We start from the raw sequence: 26,239 nt of genomic DNA on the forward strand, positions 1-26,239 counted from the left end.
AAATAAAAAAAGAAGATTTGGAAGAAAAAAGAATTGGCTTCGGGTCGGGTACCCGCGGTGTCGGGTGCGGGATACCCGACTCGGGTATCGGGTAATACCCGACTCACTGCGGGACGGGTATCGGGACAAAGTTTTCGGCCAAAGTCGGGTGCGGGTACCCGACTCGTCGGGTGCGGGTTCCGCAGGTACCCGTTTCGACACCCCTAAATATACTATATAGTATTTCATAATCCACACGCATCGTGTAATTCCATAATTGCCCTCAAACAACGACTTAGAGAGTCATAAAATTCAGGAAAAGAACTCGTCAGGAATTGACAAGTGCAAAAGTAGGTGTTTAATATTTGGTTGTTTGATTAATATTGCACTAATTCCATTTTTAAAAAAAACATAGAATTGTCAACCCTGTACTTAAAGAAAAAGACAAATTTAACCCTCGAAATCCTTATGCCATAGCCATACTGCGTCATTCCAATTTGGGTGTCGTTTTGATCCAATGCTTATCGATGAATGCATCAACTCTCCGCTGGAATTCTTCGCTGCTCAGTTTCTCAATCTCCGCCTCCGGATTCACCATTTTCCGGCTATTCTCCGTCTCCGATCTCCGGAGCTCCGGCCGCACCACAATCTCGCGCCTCAGCGTCATCTCCGATCGATTCCTCTGGAACTTCTTCATCTGCCTCGCCGCTTTCTCAATCACCTTCGCCACGTCATCACATTCATCCACAGCAATCTGCTTTTCGCAGCCGCCGTCTCCGATTTCCTCAGGCGGCGGAGCGCGAGCGGCCTCGCTGTACCTGACAAAATCGTCGTAGAGATCTGCGGCGGAAGCGCCGCCGTCGCCGTGGCGGCAGAGAACGAACAGCAGCGCTACGATTGCGTTTCCGACGAGAAACGCGATCACGTGGTGGTTGAAGAGGCGCGTCGCGAAGTCGAGCAGGCACGGCGCGCGCGCCGAGCACCACGAGACGGCGGCGAAGACGGAGGCGATTTCGACAATCTGGCGCAGCCTCGTCATCCTACGGAGGCGATTGAAGCGCGCAACAGCCTTTTCCTTCTCGAACTTGACGTCATCGTCGAACATTTCGGTGGAGGATTCCATGATTATAACGAGATAAGTGGATGCGGTTAGGTTTTGGTTGAATCGGAAGGAAGCAAAGGAGAAAAGGGGAGAAAAATGAGAGAGAAAGGGAAGTTTTAGGGAGAGTGAGAGAAAGGGAGAGTCGAGGCGGTTTTATATACCACGAGGTAGTTCACTGTCTAATCTAAAAGGCTCTACAATAAATTTTACACAACTCCATTATAAATTCCTCATGCATTTTTTTATTTTATTATAAAATCAATTGCTTTTACCACAAAAACTCATACCAAAAGAAAAAAGACCTGCAAGTAAAAAATGAGAGACAGTTAGCCTGCTATTGCATCATTTGGTACTGCTTTTCTGATCTGGTAACACTGCAGCTCGAATAGTTTTAATTTCCACAACTGTTCTTGCCTTGAAATGGTCTTCTCTTAGTAGAGTATTTTGTTATTTAAAAATGACCACAGACGGGCCGGGTCAGGTCACGCTTAATCAAATTTAAGTAGAGATTATTGAACATATATAGTTCTATAACTAGTTAAGTAACTCAATATATTAATGAATTAAAGAAAATTGTAGCTTGAAATTCTATAAGTTCTCATCTATGCAATTTTAATAACCAAACGAGGCAACCTACATGGATTTTTTAAACTCCCATAACGAGTAATATAAAAGGAAAGAAAATTAGACCTGTGGAGAAAACTAAAAAGCAAAAGAGGGACAAAAAATTACTGGGTTTTATAAGTTCAGTTAAAAAAGTAGCATGCATGTCAAAAATCTTCCCCAAAAAGACAAGCAAATCACACATCGTATATTAGTAGTATCAATTTACAGTTGAGACGCAATATGAACATATATAGATACATAGTTTGGAAATTCTACTTTAAATCAAATAAAGTGATGAGTATTAATCGTATAAATATTCAACAAATTTTCGTGTAATAGTATAAAATTGGTAGGCGTGGCTATATGGAATCGGTTCCCAGCCCCACAGGATTAGTTACAATTACAGTGACATAAAATAAAATGGGGTCTTTCTTGCTTTTTAAGAAGGTAAGGGAAAGGAAAAACTATATACCACCCGTCCCTCAAATATTGTCCCACTTTGACCCGACACTTGTTTTAAGAAATGTAATAGAAAGTATGTTGAAAAGGTTAGTGACATGTAGGTTCTACGTACTAGTTTTATAATAAAATGTGAGTAGCAATGAGTTAGTTGAATATGAGGTCCACTACCAAAAATGGTAAAAGGTAATGAGACAAAATTTGTGGGATAGACGGAAATTTTAAAAATGAGACAAATTTTCAGGGACAGATGGAGTACATATTTATATCACATATAATCAGAAAAACAAAAATATATTTGACAGAATTAATTGTCGACAATCAATTACTCCCTCCGTCCACCAATAAATATCTCATTTGGTTTTTTACTAGTTTTGGTAATGAGCCTCACATTCCACTGGTTTTATTTCACTCACATTTCAATATAAAACTAATGCGTATATAAAAGTATGACTCACCTTCCATTAACATTTTCCACTCACATTCTACTACATTTCTTAAAACCCGAGTCCGGTCAAAATTGATCTTGTATTGGTGGATGAAGGAAATAATAAATAGGGCTAATAGCAAAAAAATACATTAACTTTGATAAATTAAAATTTTTACCACAAAATTTAAATATGGTGAAAAGTACACAACTTGGAGTATTATTGCAAAAAGCACAAAATGCCTTATATCACAATTATGAAATAACCCTAGATTTTCACATGATATTCCCATCAATTATCAGTATAGAGAGGTTAAGAAAAGCAACAAGAAAGAGAATTAGTTAGGAGATTGATATAATAGACCATACTACGTAGCTATATTAGGAAAATGAAAAGGGACAAATAATTTGGCTCCAGATTGGATATTAAGTTTCAATCGATTCTCTTAAATGTTTGTTACATAAAATTGAGGTGTAGAACCATTTCTTTAGTTACATAGTTGGTTCCAAATAGTACAAGAAATTGGATATGTGGTTTCTTTTCTTCTATCGAGCACATTGACTTAGATATTTAATATTTTTGAATTTTAGGGAGTTGGCCTCTCTAGCGTCTGAATCAGTGACGTCGTTGTCTTGTTGAATTTTGTATCATAAAGTAATTTTAATTTAATTATTTATAGTAAATATAAATATATTTTTGAACTTATATGCTCATTTTATTATTTATTTATATTACATCGTGTAAGATACTAGTACTAGTTTATTTAATGTAATCTTAATCTCAGTTTATAAATGTTGTAAACACAAGTTAGTAGTAAGATTATGGATAGTAAAACTAAGACAAAAACTCGAATAAGTACAACTTCATAGTTTGCGAGGATTGAGTCATTCCATGATCTGACCATAACTCATTCCATGATCTAAACACACAGTAACTCATTTTATAAAAATAATAGTACCAGTAGTATAATAGTACTTGTAATAAATATAAATGACTGTTGTATGGTTAAAGGATATTATGAATAAAAGTGAATTTTTAGACGTAAAATGATTTATTTTGGTAAAGGAATGAGAAATCATCTTTTTATTTTTATGATGACTTGATTAAGAACACTCTATCTGAAATATTGCATACACAATCTAATATCAAATCAGTTGCACATATAATGCATTCAGTATTATCTACAATACACTATATTAAAGAGGGACTTAGATCTCTTGCTTTTACTATTTTCATTATTTTAAATCAGTTGTTTAATCATTATAGTACTTCAGATAGAAGTATACTTTATCTTATCTATTAACGCTGTTTATTAAGCGTTATGTATAAATCTTTTTTGTGTACAATAATATCCTTCGCTACAAAGAAGCCACGCCCACATTTTACTTTCGTGTCGTGTGGTTTGGTTTCAAATAAAAAGTCTTACTACAAATATTCTATATTTGTTGTTAGTGAAATTGAATTTAAAGTTATGCCTCCAATTTTTCTGTTGGTGTCACATCTTAGGTCCCAAAATCAACTACAACGTATTAGATACGGTCATGGAAAATGATTAATTACTTTGATAATAAGAGCAAGTTTTTAACAGAGGAAAAGTTGCACAAAATGTGTTTTAGACTTTTAGGTACTAAATTTAATTTGTACAGAAATTAACAATATAAAATACAGTAAGTTGTAGCAAATGACGCTTTTTTAAGGAACTTTTTAGTGATGAAGATAATATTTCCGATGCCACATGATGTATTGTGTTTGAATTTCATCAAAGCGATATGGAGTAATTAATTACACCTAAATGTTTATTGAGTGCGAAAAAAAATTAGTTATAAAACAAATATTGGCCTTTAAACACACATACGCATTATTGTAAATTCCCCCAAATTCGAATGTTTGTCACAATAGTTGTGTAATTTGGTACCTGTATATATGTGAAAAGAAGAGACATCTCATTTAAGTTACAAAAAAAATGAATACACTGCATAAAAAAAAAACCATTTTACTACGAACATAAAAATGAAGATGCAATTATTATAGTTGAAAAATTAAAAAAATAACAATAATTTAAAACGCAAAAAATGTATTTCTAAATTAAAGAAAATCTTTTGAATTTTAGAATACTTCTATTTGCTCCCGAACACTAACAATAATGCTATTTATGAAGTGTTAGAAACACAAGATAACATTCCTTAGAAATGTCATTTCACACCATAATTAAATTAAAGATATTTGTGTTTTATAAAATAATGGAGTGCGAGATTTAAATTTGAAAACTTATAAAAAAGAATTAATAAAGCAGGCAAACATGGCAGCAAGAGTGAGTGTGATTCGAGCAATCGGAAAATCAGTGAAGGCGGTGGCAACGAGCAGAGGCTCCGAGTGGTGGTACACTCCTCACATGGCTGCCACCGCCCGCGCCATAGACGAGCGCCTACCACTCGTCGATCTTGTTCTCGAAGTCAGAGACGCCCGGGTACATTTCATGCCTCTCACTTGTTTGTCTAAATGCCTCAACCATTCTGTCTTATTCATCAAAATTCTTTTACTACTGATTATGCTGGAGACGTCTCTGTGTATATAATTTTATGAAACAGATTTCATATTTGCTTATATCTCCTTTTTTTTTTTTTTTTTTTTTTTTTTTTTTTTTTCTTCTTCTTCTTTTAGATTCCGTTATCATCAGAATGTTTGCAATTGAGGAACACTCCTTCCGCTTCCCGGATTATTGTACTGAATAAGGCGGACCTTGCTGATCGCTCCCAAACAAAGGTTTTATTTATTTATTTTATCTCCTTTTTGGCTTTGCTCTGGGAAAATAAGTATGTTGTTTTTGAATGGGGAAGAAGTTAAATTTATGCTATCGGTAAATTATGTTCTTTTTTTTTTTGTTTTGTTTTGGAATCACTTTTGCAGGAATGGTTGAGCTTTTTTGAGAAACAAAAATGTATGGCTTTTGGAGTGAATTCACATAACAGGGGCAATATCAGGGAGGTAAATGTACAATATTTTTGCACTGGAGAATTGCTTACTTGCGATGTTTCTATTAGATTACATGGAGTTTTTGTAGGTTTGTATCATACTATGTTTGAATAGGACTTTCATTAGCCTATATTTCTATTAATTGATGACATAATCTCTGTCGAATTTTCTATTAATGGTTAATGTTCAATGTTCAAAAGACAACTTTCGGTGATCTGGTTTCATAAATATAATTTTGACAAACTGCAGTTTCTGACCTTCCTCCAAGCTAGAGTCAGAGAATTAAAGAAGGATGATCGTGCACATGCAATAACCTTCATGCTAGTCGGTATTCCCAATGTGGGGAAATCTGCATTAGCCAACTCTTTGCATCAGGTCGGAAGGATTTCTGCAGCAGGTGCTATTTCTTTGTCACACTTGCTACTGAATTGAATCTCGACTTTGCTTTATCAAACTCTCGTAAAGATATGTGATTTTCATTGATTTGAAGAGAAAGGGAGGCTAAAACACTCTTCAGTGACTCCACAGCCTGGGGAGACAAAAAGTATTAGCAGTTTAAAGGTGCACCTCCTATCCCGTTACATTTTTATGCTGTTTCCTTTAACTTATTCCACCCAGTTTACTTCACATTTCTTAAAACCTACACCAAGTAAAAAATGGAACATTATATTGTGGACGGAGGAAGTTTTTTGTTGTTAGGAACCATATAATCAGAAATCTAGTAGGAGTAGTTTTCTTCCATCCTGTACAATCCTTTTTGCCCGCAATGTCATGTGTAGGTTAAATATGCACGTTACCATTGTCTTTTGAGGTTTGATGATTCAATTTTTCCATTGCAGATCGCTAGCCATCCTAATATATTTGTTCTCGACACCCCAAGTGTATTGATTCCTGACTTGATTGAAGATGAGATCTGTTCTAAGCTTGCTCTGACCGGTATGATCACCCTTTATCTGTTTCTTGCGTAGTTAGAGAAGAAGCTTAAAAATGCAATTGTTTGCTAATTCCAAGATAGAGACTGAGAGAGGCATATGACTGCCAGCTTGAACGGAAAAGAAAAAATATGTTCATAAGCTATGGACAGAAATGTAATGAAGCTAATTACCATTCCTCGGAGAATTTTGCTCATTTTGGTTATTAAACTACAGGAGCAATCAAAGACAGTGTGGCTGGTGAAATAAACATCGCAGAGTATTTTCTTTCCATCCTTAACCTCGGTGAGGAGTACAAGAAATGGGCAAAGCTATCAAGCTCTGAAACTGGAGCAGTATCGACTAGTGAAGGTAGCTCGAGTCTGGGAACAAAGCAGAAGAGGCAGTATCCGACTGATCACACTCAGGTACACATTAATGTACATACCAAAACAAGGGCAGTACAATTATTACTCACTGCACGTTGTCTGCTCTCTTGGCGATGAAGTTTTGATGAAATATTTTACCATTTCAACACAGGATTTCATTGTCAACAACGTACGGCGCACACTCTTTGACACGGTTTCATCTTTTTCTGGTTGTACGGACAATGAAGAAGACCTAGGACGTCTAATTCAAGAAGAGTTTGAAGTTCTGCAGAAGGTATTTCATCTCCCTTTAGAAACAAAAGAATGTAATTTTGATCGAGTAGCTATGAAGTTACTTAATCTGTACCGAACCGGAAGACTGGGTCATTATACATTAGATCATGTTCCATGTGATTAATGGTCAAGGCATTTCAACACATATCATGTCTATTTACTTGAGATGGCTTATTGTACATATATTTTGAGTTATCCAGTTTGACTCTTTAACAGGAAGGGTTTGCAAATCGCTTTTGAAACAAAAATTAAGTAGTACTATAACTCATTTTGAAATAAAAATTACTCCACGAATCATGTATTCTTGGGGAACATATACGACATAATTTTTTTGAATTAGTCAGTCATAAGATTGTAGTTTTAAAACATCGCGCTTTTGTCATGGATGAATTACTCTATAATTGATATTTGTGATTAGATCCATTGTGTCACTCTAGATTTTTGTAATTTTGTTTTTTTGGTCGCTCTGGTCGTACTTATTCTTGGGTGACAAGAAGCATCGCAACGACTTGCCTCAAGAGTCAATCTTTGAATAGTTTGATGTTAGAAAATATATCACCAGAGCAAATATCTCTCAAATTGAATCCTACATTGCAAATTGTATTCATATTTACATGGACTGGCAGACCGTTTAACTGAACAATGCCCAAGATAATGCTCAAATGACTTTGTTTTGGTTACAAAATGGATGAAATTTTTTTAATTTTCATTTCATAATCCCTCATATGACTTTCATTGTATTTTAATCACTCTTGCTCTATTCGTGCGGCCTTCCCTCTAGGGAAGGCTATCGATCACCATCGTCATCTCCATCGCCCTCACCACTCTCTCAAAGTCGCTGTATATACCTCAAAATATATTCTCCCTCCATAAATTCTCATGCCCTTTTCACGGGCCCTATCTCTCTCCAGAGTGCTTCCACCTGCTTGGTATTGAGCCATACCCATTTGTGACATGTAACAATGGCAAGCTTGTTGGAGGGAGGAAGAAGGAAATGCGAGTTGAATTGGTTTCTCTTTTGTACAGAAGTGTTCAAAATCCAGCTACCTTAGCAGCTTTAGTATTTTTTTTCTTTTGGGGGAGGAATTTATTATGTGAAGTGGTTAGTTCATCTTTATATGTAAAACCTGATGATATTACTATCAAATACATACATTCGTGCTCATCAGCAGTCATAGGTCATTCAATTACATCAAGCTATCAAAAGATGAAGTAATTGTCACCAACCTATTTCTAGGAAAAAAATAATGAAATCAATTAAATCAAATGTAAAGGTGCACCTTTTAAAATAATAGTCGCTCCTTTTTCTGGTTAATTTTCCTCTGAATTGAACCTGTTCCATGCAACCTGTGGTTGATAGAGCAGCAGTACATTACCAAACATGAAACATAGGCTGTTTGACTAAGAATCAGTGAATGAAGAAACGAATGATCATGCAAGAAAATCAATAGTTTTCCAAGCACTAACATATTCCATTCATCATGTGTTGTCTGGCAACATACCTTCAGAAGATCAAAAATCTTTTCACATATGTATTTTTGTTGAATGCTAGCTCCTCGTTGCTGTAATTTGTCCGGATGTACGCAAAGAGTTGCTTTCCTGTATGTTTTCTTTACAGCAGCAGCAGTAACAATGTCTGTCAGTGAGACAGGATGCCAGGCACTATCAGGTCCAAGAATCTGCAGGTGAAGACGAACCAACATCAATAGAGGTTCGTTCAGTAGATAGGATTGAGTTTTCCCATTTCACAAAGTTGATGCAAATAATGGAACTGAACGGAATGCAAACTATTGTGATAGTTTATTCAGTTCTGGATGTGGAGAGCTAGCACATACATATTGTAGAGTCGAGAGTAGTGCACGCAAATTCCCCTCTTTTCCTGTGGCCCATCTCTTTATATCAGCATCAAGAGATTTAGCTAATCTCTGCAATAAGAAACATTTTAGTACGATATATTCAAAACTTAATAAGCAATACACTGAACTTCTGCTTTGTTGTAAACTTATCGAATTAAAACATTACACTTCTCTCGTCCTGCTCCTTCTGGGCAAGAATATCATACGTATTCTTCTCAGCAAGGGCCTTTGCCTGGCAAGACAATTCAGACATTGAGTTATTTTTTCGGGGGGGGGGGGGGGGTTAGCTTTTAGTTACAAGAATCAAAGGAAGATGTCTTTACCGCTCGCTCCATTATCCTTTGGTGTCTCTCTAAACTTGCTTTACATCTCTTCGCTGATTCACTGGTAGTTCCATCAGATTTCTCCAAATCCTACAAGACAACTAAGTTAGTTAGTCTTTGTATTTAATCAAAGCATTTGTCTCAAGCAAACCAGACAAAACTGATACTCACAGAGAATGAGAAACTATGCTTCAATCCATTATTGCTGGAAGAACTTGAAGACCTTTCTGCATTATAATTTGTAGCCTGTCCTCTAGAGCCCATGGAATTTTTTTGAGACATTGCTTTCTCTAGAGCTCGTTCACGTGCCTCTGCAGTTGCTCTTTCTACAGCAGCACGTTCGACTCTGATCTTGGCTTCAGTGGATGCCTTATCAACTGATGGTCTAGTCCCTACGGATGCCTTCACTGTCTTTTCCCGTACCTCCCCGTTAACTCTCCGATGAGCTTCAGCTGCTGTTCTCTCTGCTGCAGCTCGTTCTGCCCTTTCTCGAGCTTCAGCAAAAGCTCTCTCACGTGCTTCTCGGATCGCTCTCTCAACAGCTATTCTATCCTTTTCCCGTTCTCTCGCAGCAGCCATTCTATCTTTTTCCCGTTCTCTTCCCCTCCTAATGGCTTCAATCCTTTGCCAAGAATCCATCTCATCCTGCTCATTTCCTTTGGCATCTTTATTTTCTGAGAGTGAGGTTCTGCCACGATTCTGGATATTTTCTTCCATGTGTTGACCTGTTTTTATTTCTCTTTCAGCTTCCGAAGATTTGTCCATCTCTTTAGGTTCAGAATTTGTTTGAGAGAGATGAGTTTGGTCTTTGGAGTTCAGACATCCACTTTGTTTTGCAGAATTTACTTTTTCATCAGACTTATCAACTTTCTCTTCTTCCTTGTATGAGGATATGTCTTTTGCATTATCTCTACAAGCTGGAGACTCATCAGCTGATACCTCATCTACACTTTCAACATCTGAGGTTGATTGAGATTCCTCACTGTTCTCTGAGTTTTGCTGCATATCTGGCATTACATTTGTGGTATCAATTCTTTCCAACTGGTTATCAGTAGAAACATGTCGCTCAAATTTTTTTTGCATATTGGTGTTCGCAGCATTAAGAATCTCAGTAGCTGTCTTGAACATATCCTCATTGTTTGGCAGTGTTTTCTCTTGATCCACATTAGTTAAAACGAAACTGGTAGACTTGCTATCGGAAGAGAACCCGTCATAAATATTGTTCACTTGGCTTTCTGTTAACTTCTCAGCAGAGGAACATCCACACAAGCTATCTGTTCCAGGCATTATATTTACCTCCACCTCAAACTGTTTATCTGCCTCATTTTCCTCTTCAGTTTCTAGAGGCAAGCTATAGTTCTCTTCACAGCCTCTAAGAACTGCTCGATATTGTTCTGCCTCGTTGTCAGCACTACAAGGTTCTGGAGTCCTACTGAAGAAGGTTGAAGTATTAACACCATGACTATCGCTGAAAATGGTGCCATGATCATTTGAATGGACAGCAAAGGCTTCACTATTATCCTTTTGAGAAGCAGAATCATTTAATTCCTGACCAATGTCTGGAAGATTTTTCCTTGTATCTGCTGCTCCATCAGTATAATTTAATTCCTCAACATCTAAAGGAGTTGTACCATTCCGGACCTCCTTATCACCACCATTTGTTCCTATCTGTATGGTCTCAATTTCCTCAAATTCTGATGTATCCATACATCTCATTGCTACCTCATTCTCCCCATTTATTCCAGGCACGGTTTGACTAACTTCATCAAGTTCAAATTTCAGTCTCTCGTCATCAATTTCTGACTTGAAAACCATGTCCACCTTGGTCGCAGCTTCCTCAACTACTGGAACGATTCCAGGCTCCCTCTCACTTACATTTTCCTCCACAGATTCCTCCAGCTGCAGTTCACTGTCATACCATATAATCTCCTCATTCTGCACCATTGCATTTTCTCCTTCATCACTGAATTGTGAATCTTGGCCATCTTCTATCCACTCAGCAACATTTTCGGGCTGCTTATTGATGTGTGCTTGATCGATCATATTTTCCTCAGCCTGAGTTAGTAAATCAAGATGCAAAGTATCGAAATTAGACCTGCGCATTGTCAAGTGTTCAGCCAAATACAATTCTTCATGCTCCACAAATTTCTTCTCAAACATTTCCTTATCAGCAATGCAGCCAGTATCCTCGGGTGGTTCGTTTTCCTGGCTGATCCTCAAATGTCCATTTCCATGCATAATCTTCTCCTGCTCTTGTGTGCTTCCAGAAACACTTAAAACTCTTTCCAACTGTTCCAGAAGTTCTGCAGGTTCATTTACAGGACTTACAGTTTCCTGACACTGATCCACAGCTTCTACATTAGGCCTCTGCTCCAGCTCTTGCTGACTTTTAGAAGTGCTCTCCGCACTTTCTATCCTTCTAGAAAAAACTTCAGGCCTTTCTGCTTGATGCATGGTTGACTCTCTCTCTTCTAAAATTTTATGGTCCTCCATATGATCAACGCAAGGCATAGCTTTAGTTGTGGAACAAATTGAGCTAGCATGGCAGTTTACCTTCCCAGATTCCACAATTTGCCTGATATTTTTCATTTCATCCTTTTTCTCGGTGTTAATTGGCCCACTCTGACTGCAAGATGGAGTACAGTTCTTATCTACCTCAACGAATGCATCTCCATGATCATTGACTGACTCAAAAATTTCCATGACTGATTCAACATTACCCTTCTTAGCATTTAAAAAATTGTCACTAAGACTCAGGATTGGATCAGATTTTCCATCAATCTCAGCGAGCACATGGAATGTAGGACCTAATCGCTGATTTTTCCCTTTCAAATTGTTCTCCTTCGAGCCACCAGATGCATGCTCAGTCCTAGTTGGTTTGAAAATCTCCATGACTGATTCCACATTAGCCTTCCGAGCATTTAGAAGACTGTCACTATGACTCAGGACTGGATCAGATCTTCCACCAACCTTACCGGGCACATGGACTGTAGGATCTAATCGCTGATTTTTCCCTTTCAAATTGTTCTCCTTCGAACCACCAGATGCATGCTCAGTCCTAGTTGGTTTGAAACTCTCCACAACCGATTCCACATTAGCCTTGCGAGCATTTAGAAGACTGTCACTATGACTCAGGACTGGATCAGATTTTCCATCAACCTTACCAGGCACATGGAATGTAGGATCTAATCGCTGATTTTTCCCTTTCAAATTGTTCTCCTTCGAACCACCAGACGCATGCTCAGTCCTAGTTTCCTTCTTATCCTCAAGGACCTCAACCTTTGACCGACCCTTAGACCTCCCCGCTCTTGAACCATCTTTAGTACCTTCTCTTTTCTTTTGCATAATCGTTTTAGCAAGTCTCATACTTTCCTGAGCCTGCTCTATGGCTTTCTTCAAAGCAGCAATGGATTTGGCAGCATCTGAATTTTCATCCAACTCCTCATCAGAGAGAGGTGATGGATTTTCACCACCAATCTCTACAGAAGCATCTTTAGAAGCAAAATTTGGTAAACATGATTTATCCGGTGTGTGTGACTTTTCAGAACTTAATCCACTTTTAACCTTAGTTGCATCAGAGCCAGTACTGAAACTCCAGGTCCGGCTGACTTCACGCTTCGCTAAAAGAACAGGGGTATCACCTTCTTTCTTCTGCGGTTGAGGAGTTCCATCATCAACAAAGTGAGTAAAACCAGGAACAGCCTGTAGTTGTGCTATATGTGTTTTCCCATTCGATTCATTGCTACTTCTTTGACTGGTCTTGTTAAATGACAAGTTAAACTGCTGATGAAGACCATTACCACCTAATGAGCTTTTGGCCTTTCCTGGATTGAGAGAACCATATTCTTGAAATGGAGACTCTGAATCTGCCGCTATCCTATTACAGTAATGTAAAGAATTCAAGAAAATGTCACCTAAAAACTGTTTTCCTTATCATTATCAAATAAAAGGACACAACTAAAGATGATCAAATCATAGCACACCTAATTTTAACTCCTATAAATGAAAAAAAACGATAACTTTCTCCAAGTGTTAGGCCTAACACAAGCAAGGAAGACATATAAAGAAGAAGCAAGCACATATATTCATACTTCAAATGTTGAATTGCTCAACAATATTTTCCCATGTGAACAAGAAGTACAGCTAAACATTAGTCCACTTCATCACAGCAACATAAGGTTGAAAATGCAAACACAAAATCATTCACTGCCAAACATAGAATCATTTACTGCCAAAAACCAGAATATATATTTTATGCAAACTCTGACAGGAAAAATTAAATGAACCGACCAACAAATCATACAAACTCAAAACAAATTTTGAAAAAAATTAAAGCGTTTGGGATGATTAATTTTTGAAAAAACAAAAAACAGAGACTGACTCACCGCGTTTTGGTTTTCTTATTGAACAGCTGCTCATGAGACAAGGCCACGTCACCGAAAATGTTGGAGTAATCGAGCTCGGAGCTCCGGCAGCCGGCCGGTCGGCTCAAAGCGGAAAGATCGAGAACCGGAATGGAAGAAGAAGCGGAGAAAATCTCGGCGTACTCGACAGGCTGGAACTTGACTTTATCGCCTCCGGAGAGCACAAGGTCGGAGTAGGGGTTTCTGCGCGGGAATGAAGAGGAGGATTGCTTTCTCCTGTGCTGCAGTCGTTCCATAGAAATCGATAGGTTCGATCTTCTTCCGGTCAGTTTGATTTTCTTCTTCTGTTGTTCGTCGTTAAGTAATTTGTGTCTCCAAGTCAGACGCAGAGAAAATGAAAATCAGAGAAGAGAGAGAAAGAGGAAACTGTTTATAATTCGCTTTATTTTGTGAGTGGGGCCGGCTCAACATGACAAGTTTGAGAAATAGAATTAAAAATACATTCAATATATGAAATTGTTTGTTTATTACGGTTATTGAGCAAAAATGGATGTGGAGAAAGAGAATGGAAATGTTTCATGTTAATTCAGATACTTTGAAATGTAAATGGTGGGGATTATTAAAGTAAAGTAAAATGAAGTTTAAATTTGTATTCAAGCTTTCATTCATATCCAAATTGTATCTGCTTTGTCCCAAAACCGTAACAATCAATGTTTGCTTTATATGGCACGTGGATATATTTGCAATGGATCACGACAACAAAATGCCGGATATTTCATCTATTCCTACTTTTTCAACGCATTAAATAATGTGGCTACTTCTGATATTTAAAAGTAATGTCATTGTATATATATTTTAAATTAAATAAATCTTATATACTATGAAACTCACATTTATTGTTCAAATGTCATACAAGGTTTATGCAATGTGATTTATATGTCTCTCATGAATGATTGCAGGTTATTAAATATGCGATTGCTTCCCTTTATTAATAAAATAATAATAAAAAAATAGTAACACGTACTAGTATCAGTAAAAAATTAAAATTGGTAGTATATTCTATGAAAAGTCGTGGGGAATCAAGAAAATAATTGCAAATTTATTAATCAATAAATTAGACTCTTCTCATTTCTAACAAGAAAACTTCGCAAAAAGTTAAAAACGCTAAGCGAGTAGTGGTATTTGTGGACTGGCAAGGCGGTGATTAATAAATGTTATTCTTTATTTAATTGAGCCGAATTATATGAATTATAATTATTGTAGAATTTTCGAGAAGAATTTATTGATGAGTTGTAGCTGTATATTAATGGCTTTAACATTAGACAGGACCAGTCCCAGAGACAAAGATCAAACGTGATAATATGTACTACAACAAATTAATGCAATTGTCATAATTTAGTGGGTCCTAAACTTAACCAAACAGAAAGAAATTCAAATTTGTTTCATATGGAAATTCCCTTGAGTTCGAGGAAATGTCTCTATTTCTGCTTACTTAATGGTATCAATAACGTTTATAATAGATAATGCCCATTTTTTTGCATTTGTCTCCGACTAAGTGAAGTGATAGGTATATACCATTTTCTAGACAAAAGCTTGTGTGTATGATTTGCATTCACCTAATCAATAATGTTGAATGTTCGCTCAATGTTGCAACTTCTATTTATGCTCAAAACAAGTTCTTTAGCCGTTTGTTGGGCATGAAATTGTGTTGAGAAGCGTTCACCATTTTCTATAGATGTGGTCGGTGAGATAGTAACTCATGTTGCAGTGCCGTCCAATGGTCGTAAATGCTATTGTCAAGCCAATGAAGTAGGATGTTGATGACATTGCTGAAGCTGGTGATATCGAATAAACACATCTTTTTTGTTTAGACATTGAGATATAATGTGTCCATTGAAAATCTTAATATCAAACGTATATTTGATATCTCTATTTACATGTGCTCGAATTAATTGAATTAGAACTCTTACATCCAGTTTATTCGAGCATAGTAAGAGAACAAATAAAATTGAAATGGGTCCAGAGCCTTTGTCCTAGTGGCAAAGAGCTCAGATATTAATTTAGGGCTGCCAATTTTTGACACGACACGATAATCCGACACGAATCCGCACGAAACTATTGGGTTTGGATCAAGTCTTATTGGATGCGGGTCATTATTGGGTCGACCCACTAAGAACACGAAAAAATCGGGTCGGATGCGGGTTGGATGCGAGTCGGGTCGGGTAACCCGTTAAAAATTAATATTATTATTTTTATTTTGAGTAAAGATAAATTTGCAAAAATTGTATACACAAAATGCCCTTCAAATTTTAAAAAGGATAATATTAATTTATTTTGATTAGATAGCATCATTAATTACATATTTTTGTGACTAATTTGACCTTATTTATAATTTTTCATTTTTCATTTGTATTGTTGTACAATATGTACCAAGACCCTTATTAAAAGATAAAATTTTAGAGAAAATAACCATCCATAGTATTTTAATGGAATAATAATGGAATAATTTTTTATTCATTTTATTAAACTATCACAATGATATAAAGATAAATAAATTGCTTTTTTTTTACAAAGTATAAATTAGGAAAACACTCTTTTGTTAGGAAATTCTCTCATATTATTTTTGAAACCATTGATATTTTATCATTAATTTCTAACTTTTAATTTTGAAAATAATATTATACATATTGGTTGATTATTCTATCTAAAATTATTAACATTATAATATGGGTCATTCAATGATGAGACATTATTGGACTCAACACATATAATAGTAAAAATACAACATTCAAATGTATAACACTTGCTCCAAAAATTGATAAGATCATGAAAAATTATTAGTATTACTATATGATCAATCACAATATTTTCAATATTTAATTTACTGTATTATTTTAATATTAATTTTATAATTATTTTCATAGTGCGTAATAATATCATAATAGAGATGGTATGATGATAACATGTGGAACCCAACATGTAAGTTGTAACATATCCTTTAATTATATGACTGCTATATAAATTGATATATTTAAATATTATGATAAACCAAAACAAATTTTAGACCCATATTATAAAATTAATTTATGATTAATAATCTGTTATATATTATAGTGCATCAAATGATACATAAGAGCTAGTTCGACGATAGAAGGTTGTTGTTATCAACGTCTAGGCATGTGACACTTCAAGTATATTAGTTAATATATTCAAAATATATAATTATGTCTTCATTCATGTAATTTTGGATAATGATATTAAATGACCATGTAATGACCCTTCTTTGCATATTTCTTCATGTGTTATAATATATAGAAAATATTTGAAATTACAAGCTTCAAATTATATTTCAAATTACAAAAATTAAAGTAGTCGAAAGAAATGAAATAATACAATGTACGTGAGAGATCCAAGTGAAAAATAAAACTAAATCAATTAGTGTTTAGAATAAAAGGATAATTTGAATAAATTTATGAAAAATAAGTTTATACTTATAGATACAAAACGATTAATTCAGATATTATGTACTAGCAAAACTAATCAACAAATAATTTTATAATAATTTATTTTACTATTATATTCTTTTTATTTTGATTCAATAAATTTAATTTAATTTTTAGTATTTTCACTCTTTTTTGTTTTTTTCTTTTTACTTCTTTAGTTCTTTTATCTTGTTTCAAATTTTTTTGTTGGGTTTTGGAACAAAAGTTATGTATTTGGAACAAAAGTTATGTATTTTGTTGGGTTTTTTTGGATTTTGTTGGAGTTTTGTTGTTTAAAATGGAACATCTTCATGCTATATGGCTTTTTAAAGTCTTGATCATTTTTTGAAGCAATATGTAATCGTGTTGTTATCGTGCTTAGGTTGTTATCGTGTCGGGTCAACCCAAAGTGGTTTGTGTCGGTATCGTGTTCTTATCGTGTCCAGGTCGATATCGTGTTCTTATCGTGTCGGGTCAACCCAAAGTGGTTCGTGCCGTTATCGTGTTCGGGTCGTGTCCAGGTCGTGTCCGGGTTTGAAGGTGGCGGGTTGGGTTCGTGTTCGGGTTTGGGGTTTCCTTAACAGGTTGGGTTCGGGTTTGACCTTATTGGGTTGGGTCGTTATCGGGTCAACCCAATAACAACCCAATCCGTACGATTTGCCAGCCCTAGATATTATTGTATGAGGTGCCGAGTTCAAGCTCTCATGACATCAGTTATAATTTCATTCTTTCTATAAAAAAATAAAAAATAAAAAATAAAATTGAAATGGGTTCGAGAGAACCGTAGTTGTGTAAACTCCATTATTTCAGAAATTATTTGTACAAAATTTGTGGCCCTACCGCTCACATGAACGCTGTAATCCAGGTAATAGCCAGCCGATGGTATTCAAGTTCTTTTTTCTTTTCCAATTTTCATTTTTTTCAAATAGAAATATAAGCATTAGATTAGTTATTCCAATCATTAGTTAATGAAGTAGTTATTCGTATGGAACAAAAATGAATTAATTAAATTAGTTGAGTGTATTGGAAGTGGAATAGAGGTCTTATTTATGTCTACAATAATTAATTTGGTTTGGATGTTTCACTAAGAATTTGGCTTTTGTTATAATACAATAATAAGAATATTTACTACTTATATCCCTATAGGGAATACATATAATATTCCGTCCGTTCCCCGATAATTGTCCAATTTAGTTTTGAAACGGGTTTTAAAAATAAAAAGAAAAACGGATTGAAATAGCTAGTGAAATATGAGTCTCACTTTTATATAGTATTAGTTTTATAATAAAATGTGAAGAAATGAGTTAGTGAAATATGTGGTGGTCTACTTACTATTGATGGTAAAATGTGAAAATGAACAATTAATAAGAGACAAATGAAAATGACAAAAGTAGACAATTAATGGGGGACAAAGAGAGCATTTGTTATTCTTAAACATAGAAGAGTGAATTTACTTGGATCTAAGAGCATCTCCAATGGCGGCTAGCTGATCGGCTAGCCGATTCGCAATCGGCTAGCCTATCCGCTAGCTTCCATTGGGACCGGCCAGCGCGATTTCGGCTAGCCGATCGGCTAGCTCACGCCGATTCACACGACCGGCTAGCCGATTGGCTAGCCTCCATTGTAGCCTCCAAATCGGCTAGCGACCGGCTAGCGATTTTTTTTATATTTTTAAAATATTTTTTTAGGTATTTTAATTAATTGTGTAATTTTTTTGGTATTTTAATGAATTATGTAATTTTTTTTAGGATGTAATAATTTTTTTTTAATTTACGTAAAATGATTGCATTTTTCCGTATTTGTGTCGTAAACCGTATTTGCGTGAATGTAATTTTATGCACGGTGATAGATTTTTTTTTTAAATTATGTAATTTTTTTTGTACTTTTTTTAATTTAAATAAAATTATTGCATTTTCCTGTATCTGTGTCGTAAATTTAATTCCGTAATTTGTGTGATTGTAATTTATTTATTTTTTATAATTTGGCTGACCTATGACTGATCTATTTCTTATCCTGGAGAGATTTCTTGTCCGTGACAGAATGAGTTTTTGGTTAAGCTATGGCTAGCCTATAGCTGACCTAAACCATTGAAGATGCCCTAATACATTAATTTCCCTCAACACAAAGTATCCGCTTAATGTGTGATTAGAGATTGCCATCTTCATTACGGACATTGTTTGTCTGCTTTATTTCAAATTCTATTTATAATTCATTTTCATTTGTGTTATCATTTCTAAAATTATAATATAATTAAAGACTTTGGATTATGACGAAATGCAGGACCCACAAACATGGATGGAAGTATCTTTTTTATTCGTCTTTTCGATGGAGATTGGGGAATCCGATTTATTTCATAAATTAACCTTTCAATAAATAAGCACAGTTTATTTTATTTTCCCCTTTTATTTTGAACGCACGTTAAACAGTATAATGTTGCTTACATAATTGAAACAAAAGTATAGTGAAGCTTTGGATAGTGGCTACCACGCACGAACAAATTAAAGGTGTACTTTTTTGTTTATTTTTAAATAAATTAAATAAAGATCTAAATTTTCATAACGGTGGATGTTATGTGGAGATAGCGACGGTTCCAATTTTTTGTTATATTTAGGGTACACAAATAGCATATAAAAAATTTATATTGACACAAATACATCTTGACTTGTCTACTTTATTTATTGATGAATCTATTTTTTTTTTTTTGGTGAAGGAAATTGACGTATCTTGATCATTTCATCAAAATATAAAATAAAATTAAATTAGTACCTAACGAATCTCAATTCTAACACGCATACAATATTACAACAAGTGATCCTCCATAAATATCCTCAACAAACATGAGTGCATCGAAATCCATAGAAATCATAAAATCATACTCCCTCCGTCCCATTAATTATGCAACATTTGAGAATCAGCATGAGTTTTTATGTGGTGTTGTTTTGTGAATTAATGAAGAAAGAGTAAAGTAAGAGAGATGAAAAAGTAGGGATTGAGATGTTTCTATTTTAGGAAACGTTTCATTTTTAATAGGACGATCCAAAAAAGAAAACATTTCATTTATAATGGAACAGAAAGATATGAGTATATTTTATTAATATAATGACGAAAAGATGATGAAAATAAAAGTTAGATAGTAGTTATGATTAAAGTAAAGAATCTAAAGTAAAGCAATTATTATTACTTGAAAGAATTAAGGAGATCTAAAGCGTGAAGGCATAAAAAGCAGATATAGATATTAGATTGTGTTAACGTCCACTTTAAAGTTGATTGAACATTTAATCTAAATTGTATGATTGAGTAACTTCACTTTTATTGCTGGTGATGTTTTAACTATAGTGAATAATTCATATAAGATACTGTACTATTTTTATATAGGGTGAATCTCATATTGCATAAATATCTACACAAACTTTTAATATGATGTCAATAACAAATGAATATTAAGCAATATGTGATGTTAAAATAAGAAATGGTCATAGTTTTTATTTTTATTTTCTAATAAAAATTAGTCTCTATTTAGCATTATTAATAATACATAACTATACATATTCATTCAATTCATAAAAATGTCAGTGCCATCGCTGAGGCTAATCTAGTTTAAAATAATGAGTATACACTATATATTTGAAATGATTCTGAAGCTGTCCCCAATAACATTTGGTGCAAAAAATTGAAGACATCAAGGGCCCCTCTACAATAGATGCACGAATTAACCCAGAAAATGTAAGGATCAAATTTGATTAGCTATCATTCAATGATTGGCATATAGTCAATTGATTTCATGTCGGAATATTATATACTCAAAATTTTAATCTATTTTCAAGTTGACCAATTATTTTCTAATTACAACCTCAGCTCATCAAACAATGTTTCTTTTACTTTGTCAGTTTTTTTTATCTATACACTGCGAATTTTGGAAGTAATAACATACATGTAACAAAATATTAATAAGACTCTTCATTTCTTGATTAACTGTCTACTAAGAAAATAACACATGGTAATATTAATGACATTCATGACAACTTTTATACTTAATCAGCCACTCACTAAGTTGAGAAGGTAAAAGGTTTTAGAAGAGTTTTATAATGTAACATCCCCCCTTTTAATTACCCTAAGACTTTTAGAAAACCGACCTATATATATATATATATATATATATTAATGTCGAACCCTTCTTAAAGACCAAATTAGAGACCAAATCTGGGCCATTAGATCTAGTTTTTTGATGAGATATGCTGTTGTGTAAATTTTTTTCGCTCTTCATTACAAGCCAATTTTACTTCATTGTATAGGTTTATTACTTTATTATGTACGTAATACATTGAAACTACAACATGTTTTTACTTGCTTCAAGTAGGTTTTGAAATTATTCAACATATGCTTCATTCGAATTCATTGACATGAGTTTTTACTTTATTCACATTAAAAAATGCAATTTATTCAAGTGAGTTTATTACTTCATTCATAAACGTTATTACTTCATTGGATAAGGTTTTTACTTCATTCCAGTGGGACTTCAAATGCTTCTCTACATACTTCATTCAAATAATTTATTATATTATTCCATGTGTTTATTACACCATATCAGCGCCGTAGCGGTGGTGATAGATATTGTAGAGAGAAAGAACGGCACGTGACGACGAAACTGCATTTACGTACTATAATGAAGTAATAATCCTATTAGAATGAAGTAAAAACCTAATGGAATGAAGTAATATATTCTGGAATGAAGTTAAATCTTCGTAACGTGTTAGTATGACTTATTTACCTTCGGATGAATTAAAATAGACCGGTGATGAAGGAGAAAATAATTTATAAATTTTTGAATCTCATCCATAAAAAACAAGATCTAAAAGCCCTAATTTGGTATGGTTCGGTGGTTCGGTCTTTAATAGTGGGTTTGTGGATAATGGGACTCTCTCTCTCTATATATATATAAGTTTTGCGCATAATTTCTTTTACTCCTTGTTATGATTAATCGTTGCGAAGTAATTTTTGAATAAGTAAATGAAAATTGTGTTATTACAATATTTAAGATTCTTAAAGTCCATGAAGACCGAGCTTCAAATAAAAGTTTGTACACGTTCTACATCGCGTTCAACATTAGAGTAAAAATAAAAATAAAAATACTCTTCATGCCCTCCGGATCTTGCTTAATAGTCACGCCTTGAACCCCGATACTTACACGAAAGGATAAGAAGCATGTTAAATCAAGACGAGACGATCGACGAAATCATATCACATCAAGCACGCTTATCAAACGACGACTCACGTCTTTTTAAGCGACAAGATGTAATATTCTTGCCATTTATGGTATTAAGAGTGATTGATTTGCCAACTTACCCCTTTTAGCAAAAGTCATTATCTCTTATGTAATAGTTTGCTTCCATGGGTTAGGGAATTGACCATGTTTTTCCATGTATCCTTTTCCACTATAAATACCACACCATCTCTACCCTTAATTCTTTTTTTCCACAAAATCCCTAAACAAAAATTTATCTCATGGTGAGGATGCAAGTAAGTGCTTGAAGAAGGAAGTCAAGTTTCTACACACTACCATGCTTCCATATTTTCCTCAAGGTATCCACCTCTAAACCATTTTGATTTCCTAAGCTTTGCATCACATTTACTATTCTTTTTCCATCACACCATGTTAGTAAAATTCTTCCAATGATTCTCATCTTTATCAACATCAATAGACTGACTTTTCTCACAATTTCACGCTCAATTTAGACTTTGAACGTAGGACTCTTAGTCAATACTATTGCAATACCCCTTTCATGACAATTAATCTAATGAATTAAAGCCATTACATGCTTCTCTTCTAAAGTTAACAAGGCATAAGACATTATAGACAAGAAGGTGTTAAGTTTGAAACCTCAAGATGAGAGTATAGCTTAGAATTAATAAAGCCGATGCCCCTGCCGGACGATGCCGCTGCTGCCTCTACCGGGCAGCCGCTGCTGCAGTCACAAGGCAGCCACGCACACCTTGCTGCACTCTCGACAGCCACACGCACACAGCTGCTCCGTTTGGCAGCCGTACACGCCGACGCCGCTGCTGTCACACGGTGGCAGCCACCGCTGCTGCCCCTCAGCTTTCTTCTTCGCCACTTCCGCCACTGCCCAACGCCCGCAAGTCAACGGCGGCTGGTCTCGCGCACACCGGCGAGCCGACCGCACCCCGACACTAGTTTTTGACCATGAATGAAGGAGGAGATGAGTTTGTGTGTGTGTTAAGGTATGGAGTGGTTTGTGATAAAGAAACGTAATTGAAAATGGACGAGGCGGCAGAGATCGAGTGACGGGCGGACGCCGGCAACGGAGGCTCCTCTCCGGAGGCAGCCGAGCTCCGTCGGTCGAGAAACTGAGAGAGACCGAGAGAGAAGGAGAGACCGGGAGAGAGAGGACGAAGAGGGAGGGAGACGCCCCAGCTGCCGGCATCCTCGCCGGTGACGCCGTGGCCGAACTTCGGCGGAGAGAGAGAGGGGGAGATTTAGTCAGAGAGAGAGAGTTAGATGTGGGAGAAAGGAGGCCCCCCCTTCCCTTTCTTTTTGATTGAAGTGGTAGGGTTTACTAATTATTTAGGATTTGGGCCTCCCCTTTGGGCCAATTAAATTTTGTAGAATAGTGGCTTATTTATTCTAATATGGGCCAAAAATTTAGAGGAAAGGGGATTTTGGGTCATAAGTGCGAAAATGAACCTTATCTCTTAATTTAGGGTTGATATTACTTGATTTGTTTGAAGCTTTTAAATAATTAATCTTATGATTAATTAATATCTTACCCTCTTTACTTAATTAATTTCTCGAAGATAGGAATGTACGAGCTCAATAATCTATCTCCCAAATAAATTACCAATTTCTTTTAAAGTCTTGCCCTCATCTTTTCAAGCGTCATTAATTGACGTCAATATTCTTTGACTCATCCCTTGTAAGAGTACTGACTTTCATGAGTTCTACCAACAAATCTCATCTCTGAAATAATATTTGCCTCTAAAGCATTGAACTTTCAAGAATAGCATATTGTCCTTAAATACCTCATTGACCGTACTATTTCTCAATATATGATTTGTAAATTCATTTCTTACAAAATTTAGGATTTACCTTTTCCACAAGACTCTTGCACATATTGTTTCATGTTGAAATTCTTCTGCAACTCAAAGTTCAAATTTTGAATTTTACTTTATCCCTAAAAAAAATAAAAATAAAAAAAGGAAATAAAAAGAGTTGCTTGTATTACCTATGAAAGACTTGGAAGGCCATCAAATTCTTTTTGTATTATTATGATGTGATGAATCAATAGTCAATTCAAATTCTCAACAATTTTTTTTTTAAATTCCTCCATTTATTGGGTATGTTGGGACTTACTCAGATAGATACATCATCCAATGTTCTCTCAACTCTTTCAAACCTGTTTGGTCAACTGAATTGACAGTCAACTAAGAGAATTTAGATTCGGTTCATTCATATCCTACTTTCATAACTTATTCCATCTACCAATATCCCAGAAGAATTTTCTATTAAGCTCTATGGATATAGGTTAGACCTTGTGAAAGTATGTGTCTCTGTTGAGTGGGTGTGATGAGCCCAATTGAACCTAGTTTTGCTCTTTTTTTTTTGAATATCAGTTGTTGCAAGCTATATGTAAGAGGTTGTTACTAAAACCCATGATCGTTTGATCAGACTAGTGACGGCCGTTTTATCCTTCTTGATGACCTTGAAATTATTCCAAAATTTCAATTCATTTTTAATATCAATTTACTTTATCCAAATTAAGACTGGTAAATCCCTGAGTTTCCTACATGAGGCATGTAGCTTTGGCCAAGTACACCCTTTACTTTTCACCAAAGAAGTATTGTTGCAAATTCTTACCCCTTTTTCTCTATCTTGCTGATGGTTACGACGGAACTCCTTGTGTAGATGAACGGTAAAACCACCTCACACGATCAGACCACCCTGCAGATGGTGGCGGACAACGCCATCCTTTCTTACCGGTCCTATCGGCCTCGCCTAACGGACATTGTGATACGGATTCTCTACGAGTTCTTTGAGTTGTGGGAGGTGGCACATGAGTACGGCATTTCAGGATTGGATGCCATACAACACCTGATTTCCCTACTACCTCCGGATTGGATGCCATGGGCCACATGGTTGTCGAGCAGCTACATTTACCGTGTGTTCAGTAACTCAGAGTTGGAGGGAGACTTCCGAGGCTTCATTACTTCCATTTTCATACAGTATGTGAACTATCAGGACACGCTGACATTCTGTTTTGGCGACCTGCCGCCCCCTCCACGCCAATGGATTGGATCGATTCCCCTCGATGTTGCGCCTCAGGACCATCATGATCATGAGGCTGGATCCTCACACAGACAGGAGAAGGACCTACCGCCGGGCTACGATAGACCCCAGGGAGTGCACCAGTTCCCCCGCCCAGAGCATGACCCCACATGGCGGGGCAGGGACCCCATGGCCGCTGCCCCAGACGATGATGAGGATTGAATAGAGTATCGTGCAAAAGACGAGGCATCCCCGCAAGTGAGGGGCCCTATTGAACGCAGGCAGTTTCTAGCAGTGCCAGACCCACTCCCCATCAACCCACCTACCGAAGACTTTTACGCCGACATGCAAGCCCGCCTCGCTGACATCAGGGCCAAGATACGCCGCGAGGTTTGGACAGCCCCAGTACCCCCTCAGAACCATTCCCAAGGGTCCAAAGAAAAACGCAAATGGGAAGGTACCCGAGGTCCTCAACAACAGAAACGGCCATGGCAACCACAACCTCACCACCATGACATTGAAAGACAAAATGCCCCAAATCCAACGGGGGGCTACCAGTCGAATCTGAGATCGTGCCTTCGATGCAACAAGGTACACACGGGGATCTGCAGAGCAGGGACAGACATTTGCTTCGTTTGTGGAAGGAGTGGTCACTTTGCTAGCAACTGTCCAAACAAGACTTCTAGAGTAGGGGCAAGATCAAACCAGTCAGCACAACGCACACAGTTGCGAGCAATACAGATGCAACCTTGGCAACCACTGTAGTCACCTCCTCCACCACAGCAGCATCCTCGACGACCGAGTCTCTCATCA

The 26,239-nt window shown here is 36.0% G+C and overlaps 3 protein-coding genes across 3 annotated transcripts; 1 reads left to right on the plus strand and 2 right to left on the minus strand.

Annotated features, from left to right (window-relative positions):
• Nucleotides 1-256: 256 nt before the first annotated feature.
• Nucleotides 257-1,217, minus strand: LOC148933977 (uncharacterized). Its single transcript, XM_089062405.1, has one exon. The coding sequence runs from the start codon at nucleotides 1,100-1,102 to the stop codon at nucleotides 467-469; it is 636 nt and encodes a 211-aa protein (XP_088918531.1). The 5' UTR covers nucleotides 1,103-1,217; the 3' UTR covers nucleotides 257-466.
• A 3,543-nt stretch (nucleotides 1,218-4,760) lies between these two features.
• On the plus strand, nucleotides 4,761-7,263 carry LOC148933978 (P-loop containing nucleoside triphosphate hydrolases superfamily protein). The gene is made up of 8 exons (XM_089062252.1): nucleotides 4,761-5,041; nucleotides 5,236-5,337; nucleotides 5,482-5,559; nucleotides 5,797-5,944; nucleotides 6,038-6,108; nucleotides 6,387-6,483; nucleotides 6,696-6,886; nucleotides 6,999-7,263. The coding sequence occupies exons 1-8, from the start codon at nucleotides 4,874-4,876 to the stop codon at nucleotides 7,242-7,244; spliced, it is 1,101 nt and encodes a 366-aa protein (XP_088918378.1). The 5' UTR covers nucleotides 4,761-4,873; the 3' UTR covers nucleotides 7,245-7,263.
• Nucleotides 7,264-8,233: 970 nt separating this feature from the next.
• Nucleotides 8,234-14,123, minus strand: LOC148933979 (uncharacterized). The gene is made up of 7 exons (XM_089062250.1): nucleotides 13,685-14,123; nucleotides 9,471-13,176; nucleotides 9,300-9,389; nucleotides 9,143-9,208; nucleotides 8,956-9,045; nucleotides 8,623-8,799; nucleotides 8,234-8,467 (listed from the first exon to the last, which is right to left on the minus strand). The coding sequence occupies exons 1-7, from the start codon at nucleotides 13,957-13,959 to the stop codon at nucleotides 8,432-8,434; spliced, it is 4,440 nt and encodes a 1,479-aa protein (XP_088918376.1). The 5' UTR covers nucleotides 13,960-14,123; the 3' UTR covers nucleotides 8,234-8,431.
• Nucleotides 14,124-26,239: the final 12,116 nt, after the last annotated feature.

Source organism: Salvia hispanica, chromosome 1, assembly GCF_029641045.1.
Source record: "Salvia hispanica isolate PSC_SH4W2 chromosome 1, Shi_PSC_v1, whole genome shotgun sequence".
NCBI lineage: Eukaryota > Viridiplantae > Streptophyta > Magnoliopsida > Lamiales > Lamiaceae > Salvia > Salvia hispanica.

Excerpts from the sequence above, each read along its gene's own strand:
- LOC148933977 (XM_089062405.1), bottom strand. The coding sequence starts at position 1,102 with ATGGAATCCTCCACCGAAATGTTCGACGATGACGTCAAGTTCGAGAAG.
- LOC148933978 (XM_089062252.1), top strand. The coding sequence starts at position 4,874 with ATGGCAGCAAGAGTGAGTGTGATTCGAGCAATCGGAAAATCAGTGAAG. Across the intron at positions 5,338-5,481 it reads CTGATCGCTCCCAAACAAAG|GAATGGTTGAGCTTTTTTGA; the intron begins GTTTTATTTATT and ends TCACTTTTGCAG. Across the intron at positions 6,109-6,386 it reads AAAGTATTAGCAGTTTAAAG|ATCGCTAGCCATCCTAATAT; the intron begins GTGCACCTCCTA and ends TTTCCATTGCAG.
- LOC148933979 (XM_089062250.1), bottom strand. The coding sequence starts at position 13,959 with ATGGAACGACTGCAGCACAGGAGAAAGCAATCCTCCTCTTCATTCCCG. Across the intron at positions 13,177-13,684 it reads AATAAGAAAACCAAAACGCG|GATAGCGGCAGATTCAGAGT; the intron begins GTGAGTCAGTCT and ends TTACTGTAATAG. Across the intron at positions 8,800-8,955 it reads TACTCTCGACTCTACAATAT|ATTCTTGGACCTGATAGTGC; the intron begins GTATGTGCTAGC and ends CTTCACCTGCAG.